This window comes from Pseudophryne corroboree, chromosome 4, assembly GCF_028390025.1.
Source record: "Pseudophryne corroboree isolate aPseCor3 chromosome 4, aPseCor3.hap2, whole genome shotgun sequence".
Classification (NCBI taxonomy): domain Eukaryota; kingdom Metazoa; phylum Chordata; class Amphibia; order Anura; family Myobatrachidae; genus Pseudophryne; species Pseudophryne corroboree.
In genome coordinates this window covers 270,276,245-270,300,868 of record NC_086447.1, presented here as the reverse complement: position 1 = coordinate 270,300,868, position 24,624 = coordinate 270,276,245, and the positions used below count along the sequence as shown (strand labels likewise).

The 24,624-nt window shown below is 42.5% G+C and overlaps 1 protein-coding gene across 1 annotated transcript in view; it reads right to left on the bottom strand.

Moving 5' to 3' along the window:
* TIPARP (TCDD inducible poly(ADP-ribose) polymerase) overlaps positions 1 to 23,801 on the bottom strand; it is a 40,905-nt gene extending 17,104 nt beyond the window's left edge. The window contains exons 1-2 of the mRNA XM_063916121.1: positions 23,575 to 23,801; positions 19,852 to 20,810 (exon numbers count right to left, since the gene is read on the bottom strand). Of these exons, the coding sequence (XP_063772191.1) occupies positions 19,852 to 20,795 (944 nt within the window). The 5' untranslated portion in view covers positions 20,796 to 20,810; positions 23,575 to 23,801. The remainder of the gene's footprint in view (positions 1 to 19,851; positions 20,811 to 23,574) is intronic.
* Positions 23,802 to 24,624: the final 823 nt, after the last annotated feature.

Sequence of the window (24,624 nt, the reverse complement as noted above, 5' to 3'; positions counted from 1 at the left end):
ACCATGGCCTCCTATGGCTGCAGCTGTGTGCCTGAACGCAGCCACTTGAATAGACACACCCACACAGACCATTTACGTGCGCATTTCCAGGAACCTCGCAAGTTACCGCCCAGGAAGGCCCATCACTATTCCACAACACTTCTGATACCATCTGTCCTGGTGCATGTGTAATGCATGTGCCTTTAAACTTTTCCAATTTTTTTTGCGCAGACACAGTTGCAAACAATTACTCAGCAAAGTGTACATCGCCATTGTGTGTGGCTCTGACTCAGGCACAAGAAGTCCTATAAAAGAACACTGTAGACATATGGAGCCTAATTCAGAGTGGCACGCAATGCTGGTGTGCAATATCTAGTCTGTGTGTGCATAAATCCCTAAAATCACTACAGTGCAAGCGTTACACAGTGTGTACGCACTAAGGCACTGCTGATATACAAATGCATGGTATCAGAGAGGTCGTGGAAAAGTGAATGGGCGGTGGCTAAACAGACACATGGAGATTGTCCATCTTATAGGTGTGTTATGCACATGCCATAGGACTGATAGACATTTCCATGGTGTGACAAACTGAGGCATCTGACGACACACCAGGCGCTATTTACTGCTTCTACAGACACTGACACCGGGCGTCTCAGCCCTAGCCCAGTCATATACACGGATGTAGACCAGGATTTGCAGATAGCCACAGACGGGCAGCCAGCAAAGGATGAAACTGCGCCTGCATCCACCTCTAAATCAGGTCCATTATCCTCATTATGGAACAGTCTGTGGATCTAATCTGAAACAGTTAAACAACATACATCTGGTTCATTGCATGAATATCAGCAGATTGTTGTCATCTGACAAAAAGCCGTCGCTATCAGGCGTCTGATCTCAGCTGCAGGAAGTCGGAGAAGTTTATGTCCCACGGTGCGGTCATAGGACTGTTAGGGCTTACTCACACATTTCTGCTTTTTTTTTGTTATTTTTCACATTAATAAAAGGCATGACGACAAGTGCACTAAAGATAGGTCAGTTAATGGTGCATTTACCATCACTGTATAGCAAAAGGTTAAAGCATTTTATAAATATGCACGTGTGAACGAGCCCGAACGTGATCTAAACCCTTTCTGAAAAAAAAACACTGCCTACTTTTTCCTAGACAAACAAGATGAGCGGAAGGAGTGTTTGTTTTAGTTTCTAATTTAGTCATGTTTTCAAAGTCACATCTGTTGCACTCCTAGAACGTATGGAGACAGATCTTACTTCTGCACACCTCCCATGTTTGGACTTTTGCTTTGTTCTGGTACCAGAGCTCCTCAATATCCTCTACATTGCACCAGTGTAGCCTGTTCTTACCAGAGGCTACTTAGGGTCTCAGTATATCGGCCTGTAGTGGTCAGCAGAATGGTACCACTCTTAAATGATACACGTGGCAAAAGAGACGCAACAAATAACATGGGCTAGATGCATCATCACTTGGAGAGTGATAAAATGGATAGAGAAAAAGCACCAGCCAATCAGCTCCTAACTGCCATGTCACAGACACTGGGGCAGATGTATTTAGCCTGGAGAAGTGATAAAGCAGTGATAAGAGCAAGGTGATAACGCACCAGCCAATCAACTCCAATATGTAAATTTACAGTTAGGAGCTGATTGGCTGGTGCGTTATCACCTTGCACTCATCACTGCTTTATCACTTCTCCTAGCTTAATACATCTGCCACCCTGTTTGAAAAATGACAGTTAGGAGCTGGTGGGCTGGTAATGTATCACTTTACATTTTATCACTCCCCAAGCGATGATGCATCTAGCCAAATATATTTGGAAACTAGACAGAACAAAAACAGTTTTAGAATTTTACAGCATGCTTTTTTATGCAAAGTAAAATAGAACATATCCTAGTCTTAGTACAGGTATACAGTACACGTAATTAGTGACCCAAATTACTTTTGTCTTCATCAACTCTCAAAGAACAGGAACTGGGTAACACAGGCATCAATAATAGATCAGCACAAAGGCCTTCATCGTTTACAGCTGTATTCCTTCCAAAATTGTTTTTAAAACTGCATTTCTCTTCTATCTCTGGTTATGCCGTGTAGCCTTATTACACGACCTCACCTTATTACTGCGGCACTTCATCCCACCTACCCGCTAGGGAAGCTGACAGCCTAATTGGAACGGATATTATAGCACAGATTTTAATTATGGCATTGTGCACTAACACCCACAGATCAGATTCAGGTCTGCAGACCATAATTATCCAGGCTGCTGAGTGAGATTATATTAAAAAAAAGGACAGATGAATTTTAAGCAGGTAAAAAAAAAACAGAAGCAGCAAAGGAAAGTAATGTTGGGGATATGGACTGAATTTTAATACATTGCGGCATTACTTGTGCCATTTTAAAGTGGAAATGGCAGGTACAGAAGTGCAATTAGGTTACAGTGGAAATGCTTTGCAAGCCAGCATGCCTGCAGACTGATGAGACCCTCTCCCAGGCAAGATGCAACGAGTTTGCAAACTTCTTTGCAGATAAAATATCCACCATCCGGGCTGGAATCTCCACAGTGCCATCAAAGGAGTGCCAAACTACAAAGCCTGCCAATATAAGCTACCTGCCTTCATGGACCAGCTTTGACCCAGTGGATGTAAAGGACACTGCTGAAATTGCTCGAATTTTGCGTCCCACCACCTGTGATCTGGACCCAGCCTCAACCAAGCTTCTAATAGGTTGTATGGATATAATTGGTCCTGTCTTTACAAAAATTGTTCAATGCTCTTTGCAGACAGGCATTTTTCCTGGACCCCTAAAGGAAGCAATTGTTAGACCGCTTCTTAAAAAACCTAATTTAGATCCCGACTGCATGACCAACTACAGACCGGTATCAAACCTTCCTTTCCTAGGAAAGGTTATTGAGAAAGTCGTTGCAAATCAACTGGAAACCCGCCTGACAACCCATGATATTTATGATCCATTTCAATCAGGATTCAGGAGAAGACATAGCACTGAAACAGCCCTGGTGTGTGTGTTAAATGATCTTCTGATGGCAAAAGACAGAGGTGACTGTTCAATATTAATCCTTCTGGATCTCTCGGCAGCATTTGATACCGTGGACCATGGGCTTCTGATTGAGCGACTGATACATTTCTGTGGTCTGAATGGCACAGTCCTAAGCTGGTTCAAATCATTTCTCACAGGCAGGTCACAGAGAGTATCATCTGGATTATACTCATCACCACCAGTGCCATTGCCATGTGGTGTCCCACAAGGTTCTATACTATCCCCCATGCTTTTTGCAGTATACATGCTCCCATTGGGCGAAATAATCAGGCGCCATGGCCTGGTCTACCACTGCTATGCAGATGATACACAACTGTACTTGTCCTTTGCTCCGGGCACTGATAACCCAATAGCAACCCTAAATGGCTGTCTAGCTGAACTACAGGAGTGGATGAGCGCCAGTTGGCTGCGACTGAACCCGGATAAAACAGAGGTCCTTTTGATACGACCGCAACATCAAAGGACAAGACTGCAGCATAGCCAACCAACTGGACTTACACTGGGGGATTCAGAATTACAGACCAGTGATCGTGTGCGGAATCTTGGCGTTGTCCTGGATGGTGGCTTGACACTTAAACATCAGATATCAGCCACAATCAAATCCTCATTCTTTCATCTGAGGAACATAGCCAGAATCAAGCACTTAATTCCCTCAGATGACATGCCAAAAGTCATACATGCATTTGTATCATCTCGTTTAGACTACTGTAATGCCCTCTACCTTGGTCTACCAGCAAAATAATTGCAACGCTTACAGCTGGTGCAAAACACAGCTGCCAGGCTATTAACCAACCAGCCCCGTTCTAGCCACATAACACCCATCCTCTACTCCCTTCACTGGCTGCCTGTAAGATGGCGAATCATCTTCAAGATTGGCTTACTGAGTTTCAAAGCATTACATGACCAAGGCCCAAGGTACCTGAAACAGCTTCTGACCCCATACTGCCCCACTCGATTACTGCGATCCGTAGATGAAGGACTTTTAGCAGTACCTAGAATCTACCGTAATTCATCTGGGGGTCGAGCTTTTAATCATGCGGCTCCGACTCTATGGAACTCACTTCCCCGCACAGTGCGAGAGGCCCCAACTATAGAATCCTTCAAAAGTAGACTCAAGACTTTCCTGTTTACTCAAGCATTTCCATAGTGTCCCTTTTAGTATCTTCATGCTTCTGTATTTTATGAAAATGTACTTCATTATTTTCTGTACTATATTATGCTATGTATCTGTTAAGCGCCTTGGGTCCTATTGGAGAAAGAGCGCTATATAAATAAAATTATTATTATTATTATTATTACTTTATAGAAATGGCATGGGGAAGCCACGCATGCCATGGCAATTAAACACAGAATTCATTAGTGTTTAGTGCGTATTTAATACATATCAGTACATGTTACATCAGTTACAATGACAGGAGCTGCCTACGCTATATAAAGTACATCTTTGTCCAAAGCATTATCTGGGGTGAATGTCTCTAGATTTATTATAAGACAGTAGAAGCACTGATCTGTACAAACACAACCTCTGACAGTCAATCACCATACTGAAATACTTATAATACTATATATATATATATTTTGGAGTAATGTCTTCTCTGATCTGAATATAACAAAGGTACCCCTGTGTGTGACAGATGCTTGGATCAGAAGCGATGGCCGGATAATGAAAAAAATAATAATAATTCTACACAATAATTTTGGCCACTAGAGGCATTGTTCTTATGGAGTGATGTTTAGGTTATTCTAACATGGTCGGCTCAAGTTATGGTTCAATGCAATCAAATGAGATGCAAGGTTGCATGTTCCGGCACTAGGCGAGTGCAGTATACACAACATTGTATATATTGAAAAAAAATGCACATTGTAGGGGCTTTGAGCCCAATTCAAATGTGGTTGGAGGTGCGGCACATTCCACAGTGTACAGATGTTTGGAACTTTGTGCCAGACCCGTACTGCGTACGTGCAGTATGCAACGTCTGACGCAGATCAGCTGTCAATGATTGTCACACAGCCGACCGATGGTGTTGCAGATTATCAGATGCTGCGTCCTAGGACACAGCCAGGATCAGTTAAGCAGCAGGAGGCCTCCTGCTGCATTACCATATTACTGCTGCTGCTGCTTCTATGTAAGCAGCAGCAATAGTAACTCCAACCACATCTGAATCAGGCTCAATGTATGATGCAAATAATGCTAAAATGCAGTTTTGGGGCATGTTCAGAGTGAAAGAAATGCCACAAAAAAAACACACAAAAAAAACAACCTACTTTACACCTTAACAAAACCATGTTGCTGGTGGGGCAGATTTAGAATGTGTAGAGAGACTAAAGGCACAATTTAACACATCAGGCCGACGTATCGCGAGTAAGTGGACCACATTGTGTGTAGTCCACTTACGATTACGATCTGAGGCGCACTCCCAGTGGGTTGTAAGAAAGTCTTACAGATCTTACCTGCAGTAGGTAAGATCTGCCCTGTCGCTTGTGATCTAACATTAGCACATCGTGAGTGAAGCTGCCTTGGACTCACAATATCGTGAGTCCAGGAGCTGCCGGCGGCAGGTGGGGAGTTTAAGGGGTATTGCATGCGATGTAGCCCATGTCACACCTCGCTCTGCTTATGTCCGTGAGTCTGTGAATGCCTGGGATACTCCCACACTACGCCCACTGAACGGACCATTTCTGCATGTACTACTGGCCACTTCCCAGCCATGACTATTATAAAAAAAATAAAAAAAGTGAAAAGTTAAGTCTGCATAATGCAGGTAGCACAAACATGTTGCATAAAGGAGAAACTATCTAAATTATGACTCATCTAAATGGTGGTTTTGTGTAATTACATCATTCTAGCATGAATATTAGGACTTGTAGTTCTAGAATATGTGAGCCACAGATTTCTCTGTTTTAATCCATAGCAACTACTAGTCTATCTCAAGTGACAATGGGGTCGGGGTACATTCAACTAGATGGGGATGTAGCTTCCGGGATGAGTGTGCAGCGCCATTCAATTAGCCGCACTGTAAACCCGTGGCTAGGGATTTCGCCTTGCACCCTCCTGAGGAGCGAGCAGAAAGCCACACCAACTAGTGCCTTGGAGTAATCCGCGGTAATACTGCATGCGCTAACAGTCCGTAAACTGCATCTGCCAACTTCCAGTGCCAGGCGCAATGCAGGCAACTGAACAGCTTTGGACACTCATCCTGGGAGCTACATCTCCTCGCTTCTAACTGAATGTCCCCTATTTGTTAGAATAATGGCAATGTAAGGCCGGTTTGTATAGGTTAGAGACTTTTTGCTGCCAACTTTACCATTTAATTAAATAAATGTTACCACCAAAACTATAAAGCAAAGCAACATATTTACTGAGAACTGCAGCCGCCTTAATGATTCTTCACCAGCTCCTTGAGTCCTATTGGAGAAAGAGCGCTATATAAATAAAATTACTATTAACTCCATGATTTTACTGCCCTGTGTAACAGCTCTGCCCTTGGCCTGGTCTAACTGGCCTTCTGGAATATTATACTATAATGGTGATGTATTTTGAGCACTTCAGACTAACGTTAGGCAACTCGCCTAGTACTTGAGGAACAACAAGTAACAGCATGCCCTTCCAGTCTGGTGCATGCATTTCCACAATACATTGTTAATTTAAAAAGACACAGAACTAAAAAAAGAAAAAGAAAAAAAAAAGTTAACAGGTTTTGGATGGATCACTTAATCCTGTGCAAAACGTTTACGTTGTATCATTTGTAAAGGTCTAGTGTGGAATTTCACAGAAGATGGATAGTTCAACGCAAGGGAGAACAGAAGAAGAATTTCCTCTGAAATCACAAAACTCAGGGAAAAAGAAATCATGGCCAATAAACGCGATATTCCAGCTATTGTGTAGAACAGAAGTATACTTTATTCAATACAGACAAATATTGATAGGAATAAGGGATTACTCCAGGACCGTTTGTAAGACGCCTGAAACTCAGGAGGGGGCGAGCCGAAATAATGGGCACCCAAAAAACAATTGAATTACCCCCAAAGCATTCTCAATGCCGATGTAGTGGAGTGTTTAGTGTTGTACAGCACATACAGTCAGGCGATGGCGGGCGCAATGCGAATCTGTGTGCAAATAGATTGACAGTCTTTGAATGATTTAGAAGGCAATGAAGGGGAGGAGGAAGTGTCAAACCCAGGTGTGCCGCAACTGTTTTGGGTGTGTGTCTGAGCCTGTAACTGCGTAGAAGTCTCCGGAGGCTTACATGCAACAGACCACAGAGTTGTTCAGAGGTCTGGCCTGATGGGGTGACCCATGTACAACAGATGTTGCGCCTTTGTACGCAAGCAGCAGATCAGAGACGCCGCTAATGGGTGTCTCTGTAATAATCTGTGCAGCTGCGTCAGTAGCATATTATCGCTGATCTGCAGTGTCTACCTGACTCAGGCCCATAGCCATAGTGGGACTTGTTAAATAAAACTGTGCTAGATGCACGTGACCTCAGCTACGATCTGCCCATACAATCCTCTCCATGCGTCACAGACACCGTAAGGCTGTTTTATATGAACCATATAAAATAAGAACACTACAGTAGCTGCTGGTGCCATTCTGCCTAAACAGCACACTGGTACAAAGGAATCAGCCATACTTCTTCATAAAAACTTCAGTACTTCATAAGAAAATAATCCCTAATATTTAAATCAATCAGGAAATAAAGTGATAAATGCATTTCATATATTGTTTTAGTGATTCTGTTATGTGCATTGGGCCTAATTCAGACCTGATCGCAGCACCAACATTTCTCTCTAATGGGCAAAACCATGTGGATAGCAGGTGGGGCAGATATAACATGTGCAGAGAGAGTTAGATTTGGGTGGGGTGTGTTCAAACTGAAATCTAAATTGCAGTGTAAAAATAAAGCAGCCAGTATTTACCCTGCACAGAAACAATATAACCTACCCAAATCTAACTCTCTCTGCACGTGTTATATCTGCCCCACCTGCAGTGCACAAGGGGGGTAATTCAGACCTGGTCACACGCAGGCTATATTTTGCACTGCTGCGACCAGGTAATCGCTGCCTACAGGGGAGGGGGGATTCACTGTGCAGGGCTGCAAACGCTTGTGCAGAGAGCTGCCCAAACAAAAAGTTTGTGCAGTCTCTGCACAGCTCAACCGCTGCGATGATCCGGCCAGGAGCTGACGTCAGGATCCCTCCCTGGAAACGGCCGGCCACGCCTGCGTTTTCCTCGACACTCCCAGAAAACGGTGAGTTGACCCCCCCGGACGGCCCTTCCTGTCAATCTTGTTGCGTTCGCCGCTGCAAACGCTTTCTTCTGTGTTTTCGTCGCTGCCAGGCGCCGGCCGTTGCCGGCCAGCGACGCATCTGTGCATTGCAGCCCGTATGCACAGTTCAGACCCGATCGCACGTCTGCAAAAAACTGCAGCGTGCAATTGGGTCTGAATGACCCCCATGGTTTTGCCCATTAGAGAAAGATTTTGCTGCTGCGATCAGGTCTGAATCGGCCCCTTCGTTCGCAGAGGCTGTTTTTAAAATCCATTCTGGAAACTGCAAAAAAAAACCCAAAACCTATATTTTGGACAACTATATGCAGAATGTTTGCGCTGTGCTCACTGTGCTGCATGACTGCTTTCAAAGAACTATGGCAGTGTGCAGTCCTGGTACTTCAGAAGTAAATATTGTGGTTAACAAGAGCTATGAGAACATCCTAGGAAAGGATAGGGAGCACAGCATGGTGCAGGCCAACATTTTCCTGATGCCCCAATAGCTTGATTCAACCAGAATATGATAGCAAAAGGTGCTTAACACCTTGTCCATTTGTCATTCCCGCATAATGAGTCACTGACCGTAATCAACCAAACTGCTGTTATCAGCGATGTTTACACGCAACACTGTATAACAAACAATCAAGCTAGAGTATTTCCATTACAAAGACAAATGTTCATTACTCTCAGTATTTCCTGTGCAAAACATCACCACAGCAGTTCGGAGTCGGATAACTGAGGATTGCTGAACAAGCGTAATTCTGTATAAAATACTAATATAAAAAAATACTAAACAATTGTTAAGAATATTCAGGCTTAGGGCAACTATAATATGGTATATTAAGATATCATATCCTAAAGCTTTCCCACGCCGTTCTGTTTTTGATGAAATGTGAGTGATTCACAGTGGTCTGATACATCTCTATACTATATTCTGCAGTGTAACTGGCTTATGTGGGCTCCATTATCTCAACGGAGACAATCCAATCAAGAAATTACAGTAATGTACTTAATAGAGTGTAAAAAGCCCCGAAATGAACTGCTTAGGAACGGCTGTAAGACTAACATTGGTCTGTGACATTGAATGCATACACTGTGGCGCCCGGACACGTCCATTGTAAGTAGTATGCACTGTTGGAAAAGACAAATGCTTCTGTTATATGCAGGTCCTTTTACCTTACAGGAACATCACAACATAAAAGCTTGCGTTGTAGTGAACAGTTCAGGTCACGTGGATTTGCTTTGTGCTCTGTACATCCTGGGTTGCTGATAAAGACTTTCAGATAAGCAAAGTGAAATCCATTAACCAAGATTATCCTTTGCAAGCAATCCTTTGTGTAACTGCTAAGTGGGCCAAGGAGAAGTCATCAATTAAAGTAACTGCACACAAATACGCACATAATCAGCTGTGCATTGTGAACATGTGGCTTGGTACATTGTAAGATAAATGAGTGCATCAACATATAGCACTTGATTAGAGATGTAACCTACATAGAATAAGTCTCTTATGTAAAATGCAGGTCAGCAGCAGTCCGAGCCATCTGCAGATGAAGTGCTTGGCACCGGAGATATGGGTTCTAAACGCATTAGAATAATCAGTTTTTAGTTTCCATTACACAGCCCTTCCTCCTAGAAACCAGCAGCCTCTTATCTGTGAACGGGGAACAGTCTGTTGGGCAATCACTCTCCCATGACCTAGGAGACTGCATCAAATTGCCCTCTGGAAAGGGATTTCTCATACAATATTATATATATATATATATATATATATATATATATATATATATACACACACACATATATATATATATATATATATACACATATATATATATATATATATATACACACATACATACATACATACATACATACATACATACATACATACACAGTATATAAATAAAACAGAACCTCCCTTATTGCACTAATTGTATTGTAAAAAGTGGGATACTTGTTAGCATATAAGAAGGCTGCCTTGTTTCACTAAATTCCCTGTTAGGAAGAATGAGAGATGAAAAACATATAACGATAGTGTAACTGGTGCCTAAGGGTAACTGTAACATCCCAAATTTGATCACATCAACTGCTCATACTGTAAATAGTGTAACATTTCGTAAAATGCAGAAGCAATCAGTAGGTTCCCATACATATATTTATTAACAATTCTAAAAAGCAACTTCAGTGTCCATAAACATATGATTACAAGATCTCCTCCTTCTAATAGTGCAGCTTGGAGGTCGCATCACAAAAGACAGATAACCAACGCGTTTCGTCTCTTGCCGAGACTTCATCAGGGATATATCTCATTAGTGAAGTTACCATCAAAGAATTGTGATACTAAGATACACAGCACATTTCACCAGATGGTCGAATATTCTCCAGTTCATCCTTTGAATCTGATTTCCTAAGTATCAAACGCCTTTTTTTAGAAATCATCAGGCACTATTGGCCACATGTTAAATGCTAAGTGGCTTGTCTGATCGATGGTAGTGTCCAAGAAAAGTTTCACCTATGATTTAAATTCTTTGCATAAAATGCATATTTTCAAAATCCATTATCTAGCTTTAGTTAGGTTTGCGCAATTAGAAACAAGCGTAAACCATACTACAATCACACTGTGAAAGGTAGAAAATTGTCAGATTTGGTAAACATATATTTTTATATCAAAATAGAAATATTTAGGTTTGTAGTAGCTGAGCTCTTTAACGTTTCATGTTTTACGACAGCAGTGATGAGGAGACTGTTGCGCTGTGCTTGCACAGTTCTGTTCATGTGCTGAAATAATGGCGTCTACCTGTGAGGAAGCGCAATATGTGCACTATATATTGCAGATGACACATGACAGCTTCAAAGATGGCATCAAACTTGCTTCCAGTCAGCTTTTCCTCATGCCACACATCTTATGTCTCAGAAATGCAAAACTCCAGTAGATATTGATCATCTGGGAAATAAAACATTACAGCAGAAGCGAAGCAGTCATATGGCATTAACCAATATACAGGTACACCACCGATTTTCCGGCATCCTCGGTTCCAGTGCCGTGCCGGATTATCGATTTTGCCGGATTAACGGTGGAAACTAATTTTGCACCTTCAGAACATTTCTAAAGCAATAAATAGTAAAATATATGCTACAGTATAATATTAATGAATGAATAAACACAGTAGTGTATGCAAAACTGTTTATAAGCAAAACAGCTATCAGGCTCAGGCTGTGTGTTCCGCCCATGTGCGGTACTTGCTGTGACCTTGGACGCCATAACAGCCCCACTGATGCTTGCTGTGTCACCTGCAGTGTCCGTGGAAGCTGTACCCACTGACACTTGCGCGTATTGCGTGTTACGTCCATGCGCAGAAATTTTCCCGGATTGAAGGATGTCCCTAACCCCCTTTAATCCGGACAAATCAAAATTGTCCGGATTAAAAGAGGTTCCGGATCATCGGTTGCCGGAAAATCGGTGGTGTACCTGTATATTGATATATTCAGCGGTTTCCCAGACAGAGTACAGTGGAAGGGGGCAGGTTCTTAGAGCATACACAGGGCATAAGGTGCTATGTAAAACATACATTTTCACACACCTGTCAGTTCTACTTTATCACTACCTTTGCATACTTTGGGGATCTTCTCATAGGTGCATAGGAGACATTATTAGGGCTACATTCCCCTATGAGGAGATCCACCGCTAGTAAAAGCAGAGAACACTTGCCGAGAACAATGCAGCATCACAGAATGCTCACATATATTTATGGGACTATAAATTCTGCATACACTTTGTTCTCGGAGAAGAGAATGCTCTAGATGGTTACAGCGATCCTGAGAATGATAAGTAATCCTAAGGCCCCAATATTACATTCCATGGCAACAAGATTCAGTAAGTCAACAGCAAGACACAGAGCAGAAGGAGATAAATATCCTGTCACCAGAATGACACATGAGAATGACCATATTTACCAGTAGCAACACTGGGTCAGGTGAACGGAACTGCTCCTGTGTCCCGTCTGCCCATTCATTACCCCAGAATGATCAAGTTGTTTTGATCCCTGCAATAATAGCAGGCAAGGGCACCTTGTCCCCAGCAAATGCAGCCTTCATAATATTAATGCAGAGGCTGTTTGTGTTCATAAGTACAGGAAGAAGTATTGGTTTCGAAAACCTGTCAGAGAAACTACACTAAATATAGGGTTTACTCCATCGGAGAGGAATACATTTTCCTATGTTATAGGAAATTGAAAGAGCTCAGGTAACTCCCATGTATGCACAAGCCACTCCAGCTTTTTTCAGTATCCTTATTATACGTGGAGAGAAAATAAGGAGGGTTTTGCTCGTGTAACTCCATTAAAGATAATGTGTCATCGGCCTGATAGCTCTCATCTTAAGTAATCTGGTGGAATGAATGATTAAACCGCTTTGTACATGCTCATAAAGTGTGCTGATAGCACAAATGTCGGAATGTTATCCTGTACCACCCTCAGTAAACACACCACAAAAGCAGTCCTTATTTTGCTGTGCATGGAATTATACATACAGCGGCGCAGGTCAAATGTGACAATACAGCTCAAATATTTCACACAGCTGAGATGTCTCACAGCAGATTCCTCCTGCACAGTCACCCACACAGAATAAAAAACCTGCAACTTGCGGACAATGGGCAAAAACGACAGACAAATACTGAGGTATATGAGAAAAAGATCTGTTTGTAAGCAGTATGTGTAAATGGACTCAGGAAGTCAAGCACTAGTTCATGAATGAGCAGCTTCCTTGAAATACATAGGAAAAAACTGCTACGCCGTCAACAAAAAGCACCAGTTATTTATTTAGAGCATATTCAGAAGCGCTTTACAGAGGATATTTAGCCATTCACCTAATTCTCTGCCCCAGTGCAGCTAACAATCTATGGAGGAGATTTATAAATGCTTGGAAAGAGATAAGTGGCAAGAGATAAATAACCAATCAGCTTCTGTCATAATACAGACTATGGGGGAGATATAATAAGCCTTAGAGAGTGATCAAGTGGAGAGAATAAAGGACTAGCCAATCAGCTCCTACCTGTCATGTTACAGGCTGTGTGTATGTTTGCAAAATCACAGTTAGGAGCGGATTAGTTGGTACTTTATCTCTCTCCACGTTTGATAAATCTCCCCATATGTTCCCAACCACATGTACATAGTAGGGATAATTTATTTTGTTGGGAGCCAATTAAGCTATCAGTATATTTTTGGAGTGTGACAGGAAATCGGCGCAGAAGAAACCCACAGAAGCATGGGTAGATGTATATACAAACTCCACACAGTAAGGACCACGGTGGGAGTAAAATCTAAGTAAAATCTACAGTGAGAAAGTAATACTAAGCATTATACCAGCTGTGCTGACAAATAAATGAAGCATACATCCTTTTGGAAGTGGAAAGAAGGAAGGGGTTAAAGAATCGCTGTTTTTAAAGCAAGAATGCGTTGCTCTGACTTACAGGTGACAGATGCTCCCAATACTTTAAACAGTATATTCAATTAAACAAATAGTGAATGCATTTGTGATTACAGAATCTCCAGGACCGCACTTCAAAAGACTCACAGCTTCTTGGATCGCTGGAGTAGAAACCAATTAGTTTTATTTCATATGGAAATGGGAAAACATGCAGCTGATAGTACCCAGACTGCTCAAAGCATGTATTTAAAACCCCTTTGACATTCCCAGTACACTGCTGCTTTGTCATTTGTGTTGCCAAGTCCTGGAGAACTTCAAATTAATTAAACATAAAACTCCAACATAGTCCACAGTGCTCGTTCACATATGGATTAGAACTTCATTAGCAACCCAAGTATTTTACCACCCCAAAAATGGTATTTAGGGAGTGGATGTTACCTCTTAAACAATAAAGTACAGATTCAGCCCCCAATTACACTTGTTATGCCGTACTACAAACTCGGCACATTATCTCATCTCGAGGACTACCTAAGCGGACTCAGAAAACCAAACTGAGCCAAAACAAATTAGCTTGGAAAATGTGTGCAATTGCTGCAAATGAACAGCGCTTGGGTAATAGCTGTGTACACAAATTGTTGTTTCTCCAGGGGCAACAACATAAAACATTTAGATCCGTTACTAAGCCTGGTGTAGAAGAAGTGTGAGGAGACTGCAGTAAACACAAACACAGCAGGAACAAAGATTTGTACAGCAATAACACCAAAGCAAAACTGAAAATGTTCGTGACAAATGACCTTGCTTTTCTGTTCTATCAACTTATTGGTAAAAATCATAGGACAACAGATCCATGAACATGTTGGACTAATGCATAAGCATAGCGACTATTTCTCTCTTACTGAAAGTTGCTTTGTTGAGATAATCTGCATCACTGTATTCTCGAGGTTCATTAAGAATGAAAGAACATAAATAAAAGTCATAGAAAGACCTCAGATCTGGCACGCTGACATGTTCTGAGGTCACAGTGTGCACATGTGCATTCCTTCCATTGGGAATAAGCACCTCGCCAACAGTTAAGACCTTGATTGAAGGTAATAAACTGCTTTTAGCTCAGCTTCTTAACACATTTTAACTGGTTCAGTCTTATAGCCATCATTTTAGCAACAGGCTCCCACACCACCAATACATATTAAAGCTCAGGTAATGTGAAGGTTTTAATCAGATAGGCAACAATGTGCACTCTTGGGGGGGGGGGGCTTGGGGAGGATTCGATTTTCGCCAATGTCTGCAAAAGCGCTGGTTGCATGCTGCAGGGGTGGTTGGCACGCTGGCACTTTGTTGCTATTGACAATTTTTTCTCTCAATCTGTAGAGGTGCACTAGGAAATTAGCGATATTGGGTTTAGGGACGTGTGTATAGACAGCGCACTTTGCTGGGAACGGAATTCTCCCCTTACACTAAAGGTTCTAGAGTTCACCAACTGATAAGTCAGTTGGGGCGTCTGCTTCTACAAAGACTAGTGAAAGAAAACTTTTGGCAAGATGGGATAGTTAATGAAAGGAATGAAAAAAGGAAGAAAAAAAATGAAGCATCATAGCAGGAGAACAAGTGTCCACGCACACTTAGGTCAGAGAAGCCTAATATAAGCAAAAAAAGAAATACAGGGGAACAAATGTATTGTAGAGAAAACTTGCCTATATTAGTAAAATAACATACACAGGTCATAGCCATAGGGTCTAAGGGGCAACAGCCAGTCAGTAACTGATTGATCACGTGCATCGGACTAATGTAAGCAAGTCACTGATAAGCAGCTGTAGGTTAGTTATTGTGCCTTGACATCAAATTAGTAAATGTCATTCATTATAAGGGAACATTTATTGGACAGGTTGCTCTGTACTTTCTGTTATCCATGTCTTTAGTCAATGTTACAAAAACATTACTGTGAAGACCATAAATTCCTGCCACCTATAAAAATAAGGTCTCAGTTCATGTTCTTAGGCATCTTCTATAAAATAAAAATCAATGAGGCCAGAATAAACCAGCGGGAGTATTATGAAGGCTCTCTGTATATAAGAGAACACAGAACAATGAATAGTGTTATGGAGAACTGGGCATTACATGCTTGCAATGCCAAGGAAACAGTGTTTAAAACTAAAAAAGAACAAACAACTGATAGCCAGTGGTTACTAGTGAAGCTGGCTCCTGCTTGGCCTCTCTGGATCATGTGAAGCGCCGAACAGGCCCTTCCTGGTTTTATTTGCATTGATAGAACTGCTGAGCCAGTCTGACCACAGGAGATTGAGACCTGGCCAAATAGCGTGGTAACCATGCAAGCCATGTGCAACCTGTGGCTTGTTTGGGAGCTCCTTAGAACAGCTTAATACTGAAATATCTGTGGCCACATCTACTGCCTTGAAATTCTGAGTAACAGGTTGCTGCGACCACGAACAAACTTTATTGATCCCTCTGACTAAAGAACTCACACTGACATTTGTGAACTAATTACTCACTGATTTTATCAACTGAAACCTAAAATTAAATGGTCTGCTGAAACTTCTACAGTGCTTACTAGTTTATGATGGGCTCAACATTGTAACATGGACCAGTTTAATCGGGATCAGTATGAAACGTTGGCGGACTGGGTTCCCGGTTGTCATGATCCCGATAGCGGAGGATCGTCCGCTGTAATGCCGGCAGCGGGGCGAGCACTAGAAAGGCACAGAGGGAGAATAGGCTGTGGCGCCGGTATTCTGGCCGCAGCATTTAATCGTTAGTCGGCATTGTGACCTCTGGGATCCCGACTAGTGGTATTTTAACTTCTTCCCATTTAATCCACTTCTTAAAACGCAAACAAGGGTGTCTCCAGACACACGGGAATAGAAAAACACTGCATGTTCTATTAATCTCAAAATATGTATGTAATAAGTATGACCTGTAAGGCCAATTACACAAATCAAAGTACTTCGGCCCAAATTCAAGTTTGATCGCAAAAGCAAAATATTTCTCTAAAGGGCAGAACCAAGGGGGTAATTCCAAGTTGATCGCAGCAGGATTTTTGATAGCAATTGGGCAAAACCATGTGCACTGCAGGGGGGGGCAGATATAACATGTGCAGAAAGAGTTAGATTTGGGTGGGTTATTTTGTTTCTGTGCAGGGTAAATACTGGCTGCTTTATTTTTACACTGCAAATTAGATTGCAGATTGAACACACCCCACCCAAATCTAACTCTCTCTGCACATGTTACATCTTCCCCACCTGCAGTGCTCATGGGAGGTCATTCCGAGTCGTTCGCTCGGAAAATTTCTTCGCATCGCAGCGTTTTTCCGCTTAGTGCGCATGCGCAATGTCCGCACTGCGACTGCGCCAAGTAAATTTGCTATGAAGGTAGGATTTTTACTCACGGCTTTTTCTTCGCTCAGGCGATCGTAGTGTGATTGACAGGAAATGGGTGTTTCTGGGCGGAAACAGGCCGTTTTATGGGCGTGTGGGAAAAAACGCTACCGTTTCCGGAAAAAACGCAGGAGTGGCTGGAGAAACGGGGGAGTGTCTGGGTGAACGCTGGGTGTGTTTGTGACGTCAAACCAGGAACGACAAGCACTGAACTGATCGCAGATGCCGAGTAAGTCTGAAGCTACTCAGAAACTGCTACGAGGTGTGTAATCGCAATTTTGCGAATACGTCGTTCGCAATTTTAAGATGCTAAGATTCACTCCCAGTAGGCGGCGGCTTAGCGTGAGCAACTCTGCTAAAATCGCCTTGCGAGCGAACAACTCGGAATGACCTCCATGGTTTTGCCCAACTGCTAACAAAGATCCTGCTGCGATCAACTCAGAATTACCCCCCATGTGCACTGCAGGTGTGGCAGATATAACATGTACAGAGAGAGTTAGATTTGGGTGGGTTATTTTTTTTTTCTATGCAGGGTAAATACTGGCTGCTTTATTTTTACACTGCAATTTAGATTTCAGTTTGAACACACCCCACCCAAATCTAACTCTCTGCACGTTACATCTACCCCACATCCAGTGCACATGGTTTTGGCCATTAGAGATTTTGCTTTTGTGATCAACGCTGAATTAGGCCTTTAATTAAGCTGTGTACACATCAAAACAATATCAGCACCATTTGCAGTATCGGAATGACAAAACGTGCATATTGTCTGATGTGTATGCCCAACTGCGCACTCCTGTGGGTCGCTAGCGACATCTTCTGGTCGGCCATGCTGCATGGCTAACCGGAGGATGTCACATGCGACCTGGTGCACTGTAATGAAGGACATTGGGCTAGTGTGTAAGGACAATCAAGGTTGGTCTGGTCCTAGTGTGTACGGGCAATCAGGGTTGGTCCGGGGCAAAGGGAAATTGCCTTGACAATCGACCCGATTGCCCACGGGCCTGATGTGTACCCACCCTTAGTTGAAAGACTTGTTAGTTGTTTTATGAACATGAAAATGAAGCATTTTAAATGACTAACTATGAGATGGGATGTAGCTACAACGAATCCAGACGGGATCCCGGCGGTCAAAATACAGACTCCGGAATCCTGACCAACGGCATAATGCCGGCATCAAAATCCCGATGTAGATCGGGATCCCGGCGTCAAAATACCAACGCCTGGAATCCCCAACGTTCTTTTAGTTGAACGTGCTCACGTCCTGCCGCGGGGGGTGGGTTAGGTTTAGGCATTAGAAGAGGGGTTAGGTACCCACACCGGAGGGTTATGGTACTTTCTGGGGGGCTGTCGGGATTCTGATGGACGGGATACCGCTGTCGTATTCTGACCGCCGGCATCCCGTCCATCGGCATATCATACCGAATCCGCTGAGATCTGATGAGTGAAGAGAGACTATATCTTGAAAGACCATTTTTAAAATGATTCCAAATAGGAAATACTACAGCACTCAGCACTCTACAATAAACACTACGAGTACACACCAGTTTTCTTTGCAGTCAAGCTGATTTTTTTAAAAGTCAGCAAGTCCCAACAATAGCTATTATTATTATCCTTTATTTAAGTGGCGCCACAAGAGATACGCAGCGCCCAATTACAGAGTACATAAACAAAATAATCAAAACAGGAAAACAGTGACTTACAGTTGAAGAGAATATTGGACAATCACAGAGTAAATAAATATAGCTACATCAGCAGATGACACTAACATAAGTATCAGGGTGGCAGAAAACCACGGGATTTGGTGCCGTCGAAGATGGTTTAAGTAAGAGAAGGATAAGCACATGAGGGTTGAGGGACATGCTCATGAGAGCTTACATTCTAAAGCTATGCCAATTGAACAAAAAACATAAAACATTTTAAAACAATCTAAGGGGGGAATGCAATCGCAGGTGAAGTTCTCACGTCCGCAAGTTAGTGTAGCAACAGACACACTTTACGGCACCTCGGACTCGCACAATTCGTTCTCAGTCCCATAGGGCTGTGTGAAAAACTGTGCAAATTCAGTAGGAGCAGGGTGCGAGGTGCAGTGCTGTTTGATGCCATTTCAATACCGCTGCAACAGCAATTGTAAGCTTGCGAGCAGGGCCTTCCTACCTCTATGTCTGTCTATTTTTACCCAGTTTTGTTCTATTACTGTTGTTCTAATTGTAAAGCGCAACGGAATATGCTGCGCTATATAAGAAACTGTTAATAAATAAATAAACTTACACCCTTCATCTGCAACTGGATTTCCCACAAAGGGGGTAAATAAATGCACATGGATATGCAGTAGCGATATCAGGCTGCACACATCCCCAGGGATTACAGAAGCCCAACATCCTGTGCAGCTCATGGGCCATGATTTCATTTACCCCCCGAGTAGTCAACAACATCCCACTTCAAATCTTGTGTAAAATGTATTTTCATGAGTAGGGAAAGTTGAACATTGCTCACAGGTTACAAAGCACCTGAGGGGTTAGCACATTCACATTCTCATCATTTCTTCTCATGCTGCTCATACTCACATGGCTTCAGTTGGGGGAAATACATAAATAAAAAAATAAAAGAAAAGTCTTTGCTACCTTGTCATAACTTTCAGGGCAAGCAAACAATCTAGGATATTAATAAGCCAGAGCAACAGCAGACAGAACAGGTCTGAGATACTAAAATGAATGAATTATATACTTACTGATATCGCATTTTGATCCGATCACTATCTGGGCTACAGTACAGTCTTTCTAGATGCTCCTGTGAATCGTCATTTACACTTTGCCAAAGGCCAGTAGCGCTCCTCCTAACCTGCCAGTGATACGGCAATACTGTGTGATGTTTTTGGCAATCTTTACCATAAAAACATAACCCTTGTAAGAACTCCACACAAATGTCAATCCCATCCTTCTGGTGGACGTGATATTGCAGCTGGTTCAAAAGTTCAAACACAAGAAGTAGAGAGGCTTCCTCAGTTTTGTCCTCAAATATCCCAGGATTTGGATTATTGTTTTGGCTCACATTGTATTGGTCCAGACAGCTGGTGTCCTGGAATAACCCAGATGAGTAACTTTCTAAAATCTTGTCCAAGCAGATCGGGCTGGTAGAATCACTAGAGTTTGTTTGTAAAAGAGGATCCTGGAACGAGCCACTGGCAGTGTTAGGAAGAGCTCCATTAGTGCTTTCTGATGAAAAGGTTGGTTCTGTGCTCTCTATTACACTTGACTGGTCTTCATCTAGGTCTTGTACTGTGTGAACAGCAGCCGTGTGCTCAGACACCGGCCTAAGACTTGGATTCCCGGATATCAGGACACTGTTCGAAGGACAATGTTGGTCTATGCCTAGAGTCTTTTTTGCAAGGGGTTCACATAAATTACTACTATTCCCAGATTGATCATTTGACACAAATATTCCATTCAGAGTCCCAGATCCCAAAAAACTAGTAAATATTGGCCTAAGAGCATGAAGGGTTTCAGCGTCTAAAATTTTCTGGGTCTGCTTCTTTTTAAAACAAGGCTTCACTGGAGGAATCTTATCAGAATGCCTGGAGAATGACCTACTTGTCATCTCTGGACCCTTTAATGAACAGTCATCATCAATTTCTGCATCCATTAGCTGCAAGGAATCTTCCATAATGCTCACCATAGACTCCAATTTGGCCTGCATAAAGAGGGATAGAAAGAACTACATTAAATTGTTGTTTCAAATATCCAAATTTCGTATATTTTTTTTTCAGTACAATCTTAAGGATTCTCTCTGGTTCAAGCAACTACCAGTGTTCAGATAAACAGCCTTCCCCTATTCTACACATACCTTATCGTTATCCAGCACACATAACAGTGGTTAGACTCTTGGTATTTAGTCATAAATACTTTGAGCTCATAACTACGTCAGATCTTTGCACACGTCTTACCTTTTATTTACACTACAGTGGAACACAGAAAAAAAAAGTTCATAATGTATCACAAACAAGCCTAGCAAAGGCAGCCTTAAGGTCACGTGTACACACCCTGTCTCACTCACAATCTTGTGCTCTAGTACACACCCAGTCTGACACATTCACATGTCCATTTCTTCTCTGCCAACTGGGAGCCTTACACAGCCTTGAGGTGGCATACACACCCAACATCACACATCATCCTGCTGAACACAACTTTAGGTCAAGATTCTTAGCAATTCTCAAAGTTTAGGTCTGAAACAATGAACAAGTTCCAAGATAAATAGTCTACTATGTAAGGGTCAAATGTGAAAAATGAGCTTTCAAATAAATAAAAACTATATAAACGTAAAAAGGAGAGCACATTTCAGTTGCATTATATAGGTGTTAAATAATTTAATTTTTGTTTTGCAAAAACTGATTATTTCTATTGATCACAGTCTTTTCATTAGCATGTTAATTAAGGAAAAGAATAATTCTGCCATTGATTTTACAAAACCCACTTTTATTGAGCGCTACCTTTTCAGTATTTGTAATATGGCCTATACAAAGTATTGTTATTTCAGATAATGTAATGCTAGATAAAATCTATGGATGTGGATTGTCTCTGAATCCATATAGTTTTTTACTCTCAATACTACCAGATTCTGTGCCATCCTTTACGATTTAACCGTACCCAAAGTGCATTGTCACTTAACAAAGTGACAGTTGATACACCGTACTGCAGTAAATGGAATCCCAATGCAATTTTGCATTGGGTTCCAATTGTGCAGAGTGATTCTTTCCGGTCACATATGGCACAATATCGGGCTAAACTGGTCCAAAAACGATCAAGCTGGTCTACCACATTTTATAATCTATGGGAAGTTTTATTAAGAATATGATTCAATTCTGTGATTCTCTGAAGACATGTGAGATGTGGCTGAAAGAGTAGACTTTGTCTAAGCACACCAGACTAAACTTATAGCACACTATGGACAGATCAGAGAACATAAACTGGCTGGTAACAGAATATAATACCTATCACTTCCAGAATGCATACATTTAAATGCAACTGCCCTTTAAAGGCATTCTGCACTGTTTATAGGTAAACAGGTAACGATAAAGAGAGGACATACTTGAGGAGTGGTTAGATACAGGAAATAGTCTACCAACTTATTTTTTCACCTGAAGATTTCTACAATATTTACAACATATTTCATCTTAGAAATATGTTGTAAATATTGTAGAAATCTTCAGGTGCCAAAAGATAAAGGTCCTCCCTAGGCACACTAGAGCTACACAGACAGGCAATCAAACATTACTAAATAATGATCTAAAAAATAAATATATCAGGTAATTCTGGTTGTTTTGTACACTAGGACTTCTGGGAATTGCATCAAGGAAGAGAGAATAAAACACGAGAGTTCATTAAAATACATTCCCATGTGCACACTCCACGTCTATTGAATAGAACAAAAGACGCTTTCTGACCATCTACAGATTTCATGTTCTGCAAGAAGTATTTCCCACTGCCAGGACTACACTGCAATAAATAATAATACAAGCAATCTGCTGTTTATGACAAAAGAAAATTATTCCATTTAACGTAGACAAAGCCATGAAACAAGAGTCGCAAAGCCCTTAAATATGTGATGAGATAATAATGTATTGTGCTTCTATCTACAGTATGTGTACACTGCATTACTGAGTACACATTATGTTACCAGCCAGAACGTGATAAAGCAGCACATACAGTACAGTACACAGTACAGTACAGTACACACTACAGTACACTACACAGTACAGTACAGTACAGTACAGTACACTGCCGATCTGTCTGATTGCATCACACCTCAACCCACAATGTACAGAGATACATGTACCAGTGCTGACACTATGTAATATGCCGGTGATTAGTTACCCTCCCCTGTATCACTTTTGTCTCATGCTGAGTATTATATAGCAACTAAGTCAAAGTTTTTGCTGGGAAATATCCGTCCTATAAATGGGACAGAGCTGTACATGCCTAGTGTCCTGGGCAGCAGTCCCGCAACAGGACCCGGACAGTGAGTGCTGCAGGGCAGAGGAGCCGGCGCTGTACGGGGCAGAGGGAAGGCTCACCAGTCCCTGGCTCTATGTGCACACAGGCAGGAGTCGGACCCTCAGTGCCCCCTTATCCCCCAGTCTGACATTCCAGAGAGCAGCACCGCTCTATAATACACGGACATTACTTTACATGCGACATGGGGAGATTGCGGGTAGGCGCAGTTACCTATACCCCCAGTCTGCACATCCTTGTCTCTGCGGGCAGCAGGGAGCTTCCCTGTCCCCCGGCCCCACGCTATGTGATCCCGACATGATCCTTTGTTCTGTCCCCGCATACTCCAAGAGCACCCCGCAACTGCAGGCAAGTACGTCTGGTGCAAACTCCGCACGCACAGCGCAGCCAGGGATCTGTCCGGCACGGAGAGGTGCTGAGTGTGTGCCCCGGGCAGGACGGCTTACCTGCCTGAGGAGTTGCTGCTGGTTCCCGGCAGCCCTGGAGTGCGGCAGCTTGTTATCCCTACAAGGAGGTGGCAGGGTTCCTACCCGGCTCTCTCCTGCTCAGTACGTGCCCAGCCAGCCATCATCCACGCTCTGTAGCCAGCACAGTCCGCACCGCCCACCCGCCTGCACTCTCACATGGAATAACACTACTGTACTAGCTTGTTTTAAATATCGCTTCCTGTAGCCACTCCCAAAGGAGCTTTGCACGACTCAGGGAGGAGCATCTGCCGGCCAGGAAGCGATACTCTGCAGCAGCAGCAGCAGCAGCAGCCGGGTATGAGTGAATACAGGCTGCCGCACTCCCAGCACCATGATCATAATATAACACGTACCGGGAGGGTATGTACTGCCACCTGCTGGTCACTGTGCGGCATCGTGGGAGAGGACAGGTGACTCTCACATCCGATACATCCACTGACTTCACTCAGTGAGTGAGTGTGTGTGTGTGTAATGATGATAGCTTGTACATGGTGTGAGGCACTGCAATATTCTATTTGCATTGTATACCAATATTTACTAAAGTCTTGGATGGAGATAAATTGGACGGAGATAAAGTACCAGGCAATCAGCTTCTAACTGTCATGTCCCTGGCTGTCTGAAAAATGACAGCAGCTGATTGGCTGGTACTTTATCTCCGTCCACTTTATCTCCATCCAAGGCTTAGTAAATAGACCACTCAGCATGTTATATACTGTACACCACATACAGCATGCACTCTAGTTTTTAGCATTTATGGCGATTTACAATATGTGCTTTCTGTATTTGTCACTTATTTCTGTAATGAAGAATAGCCAGTCAGTGGCGTAAGTTCGTCCCAGTCGCCCGGAGGCATGATACATTTTGGTGCCCCCCTACACATACACACACATACCATATGTAGCTATCCCGCACCCAGGGTGAACAGTAGAAGGGTGCTCAGGTACCTTTCCCAATAGTAATATAGATACACATAGAAAGTGGACGCACTCCAAGTCAGTCATTACAATAAAACAGACACCAGCATACCAT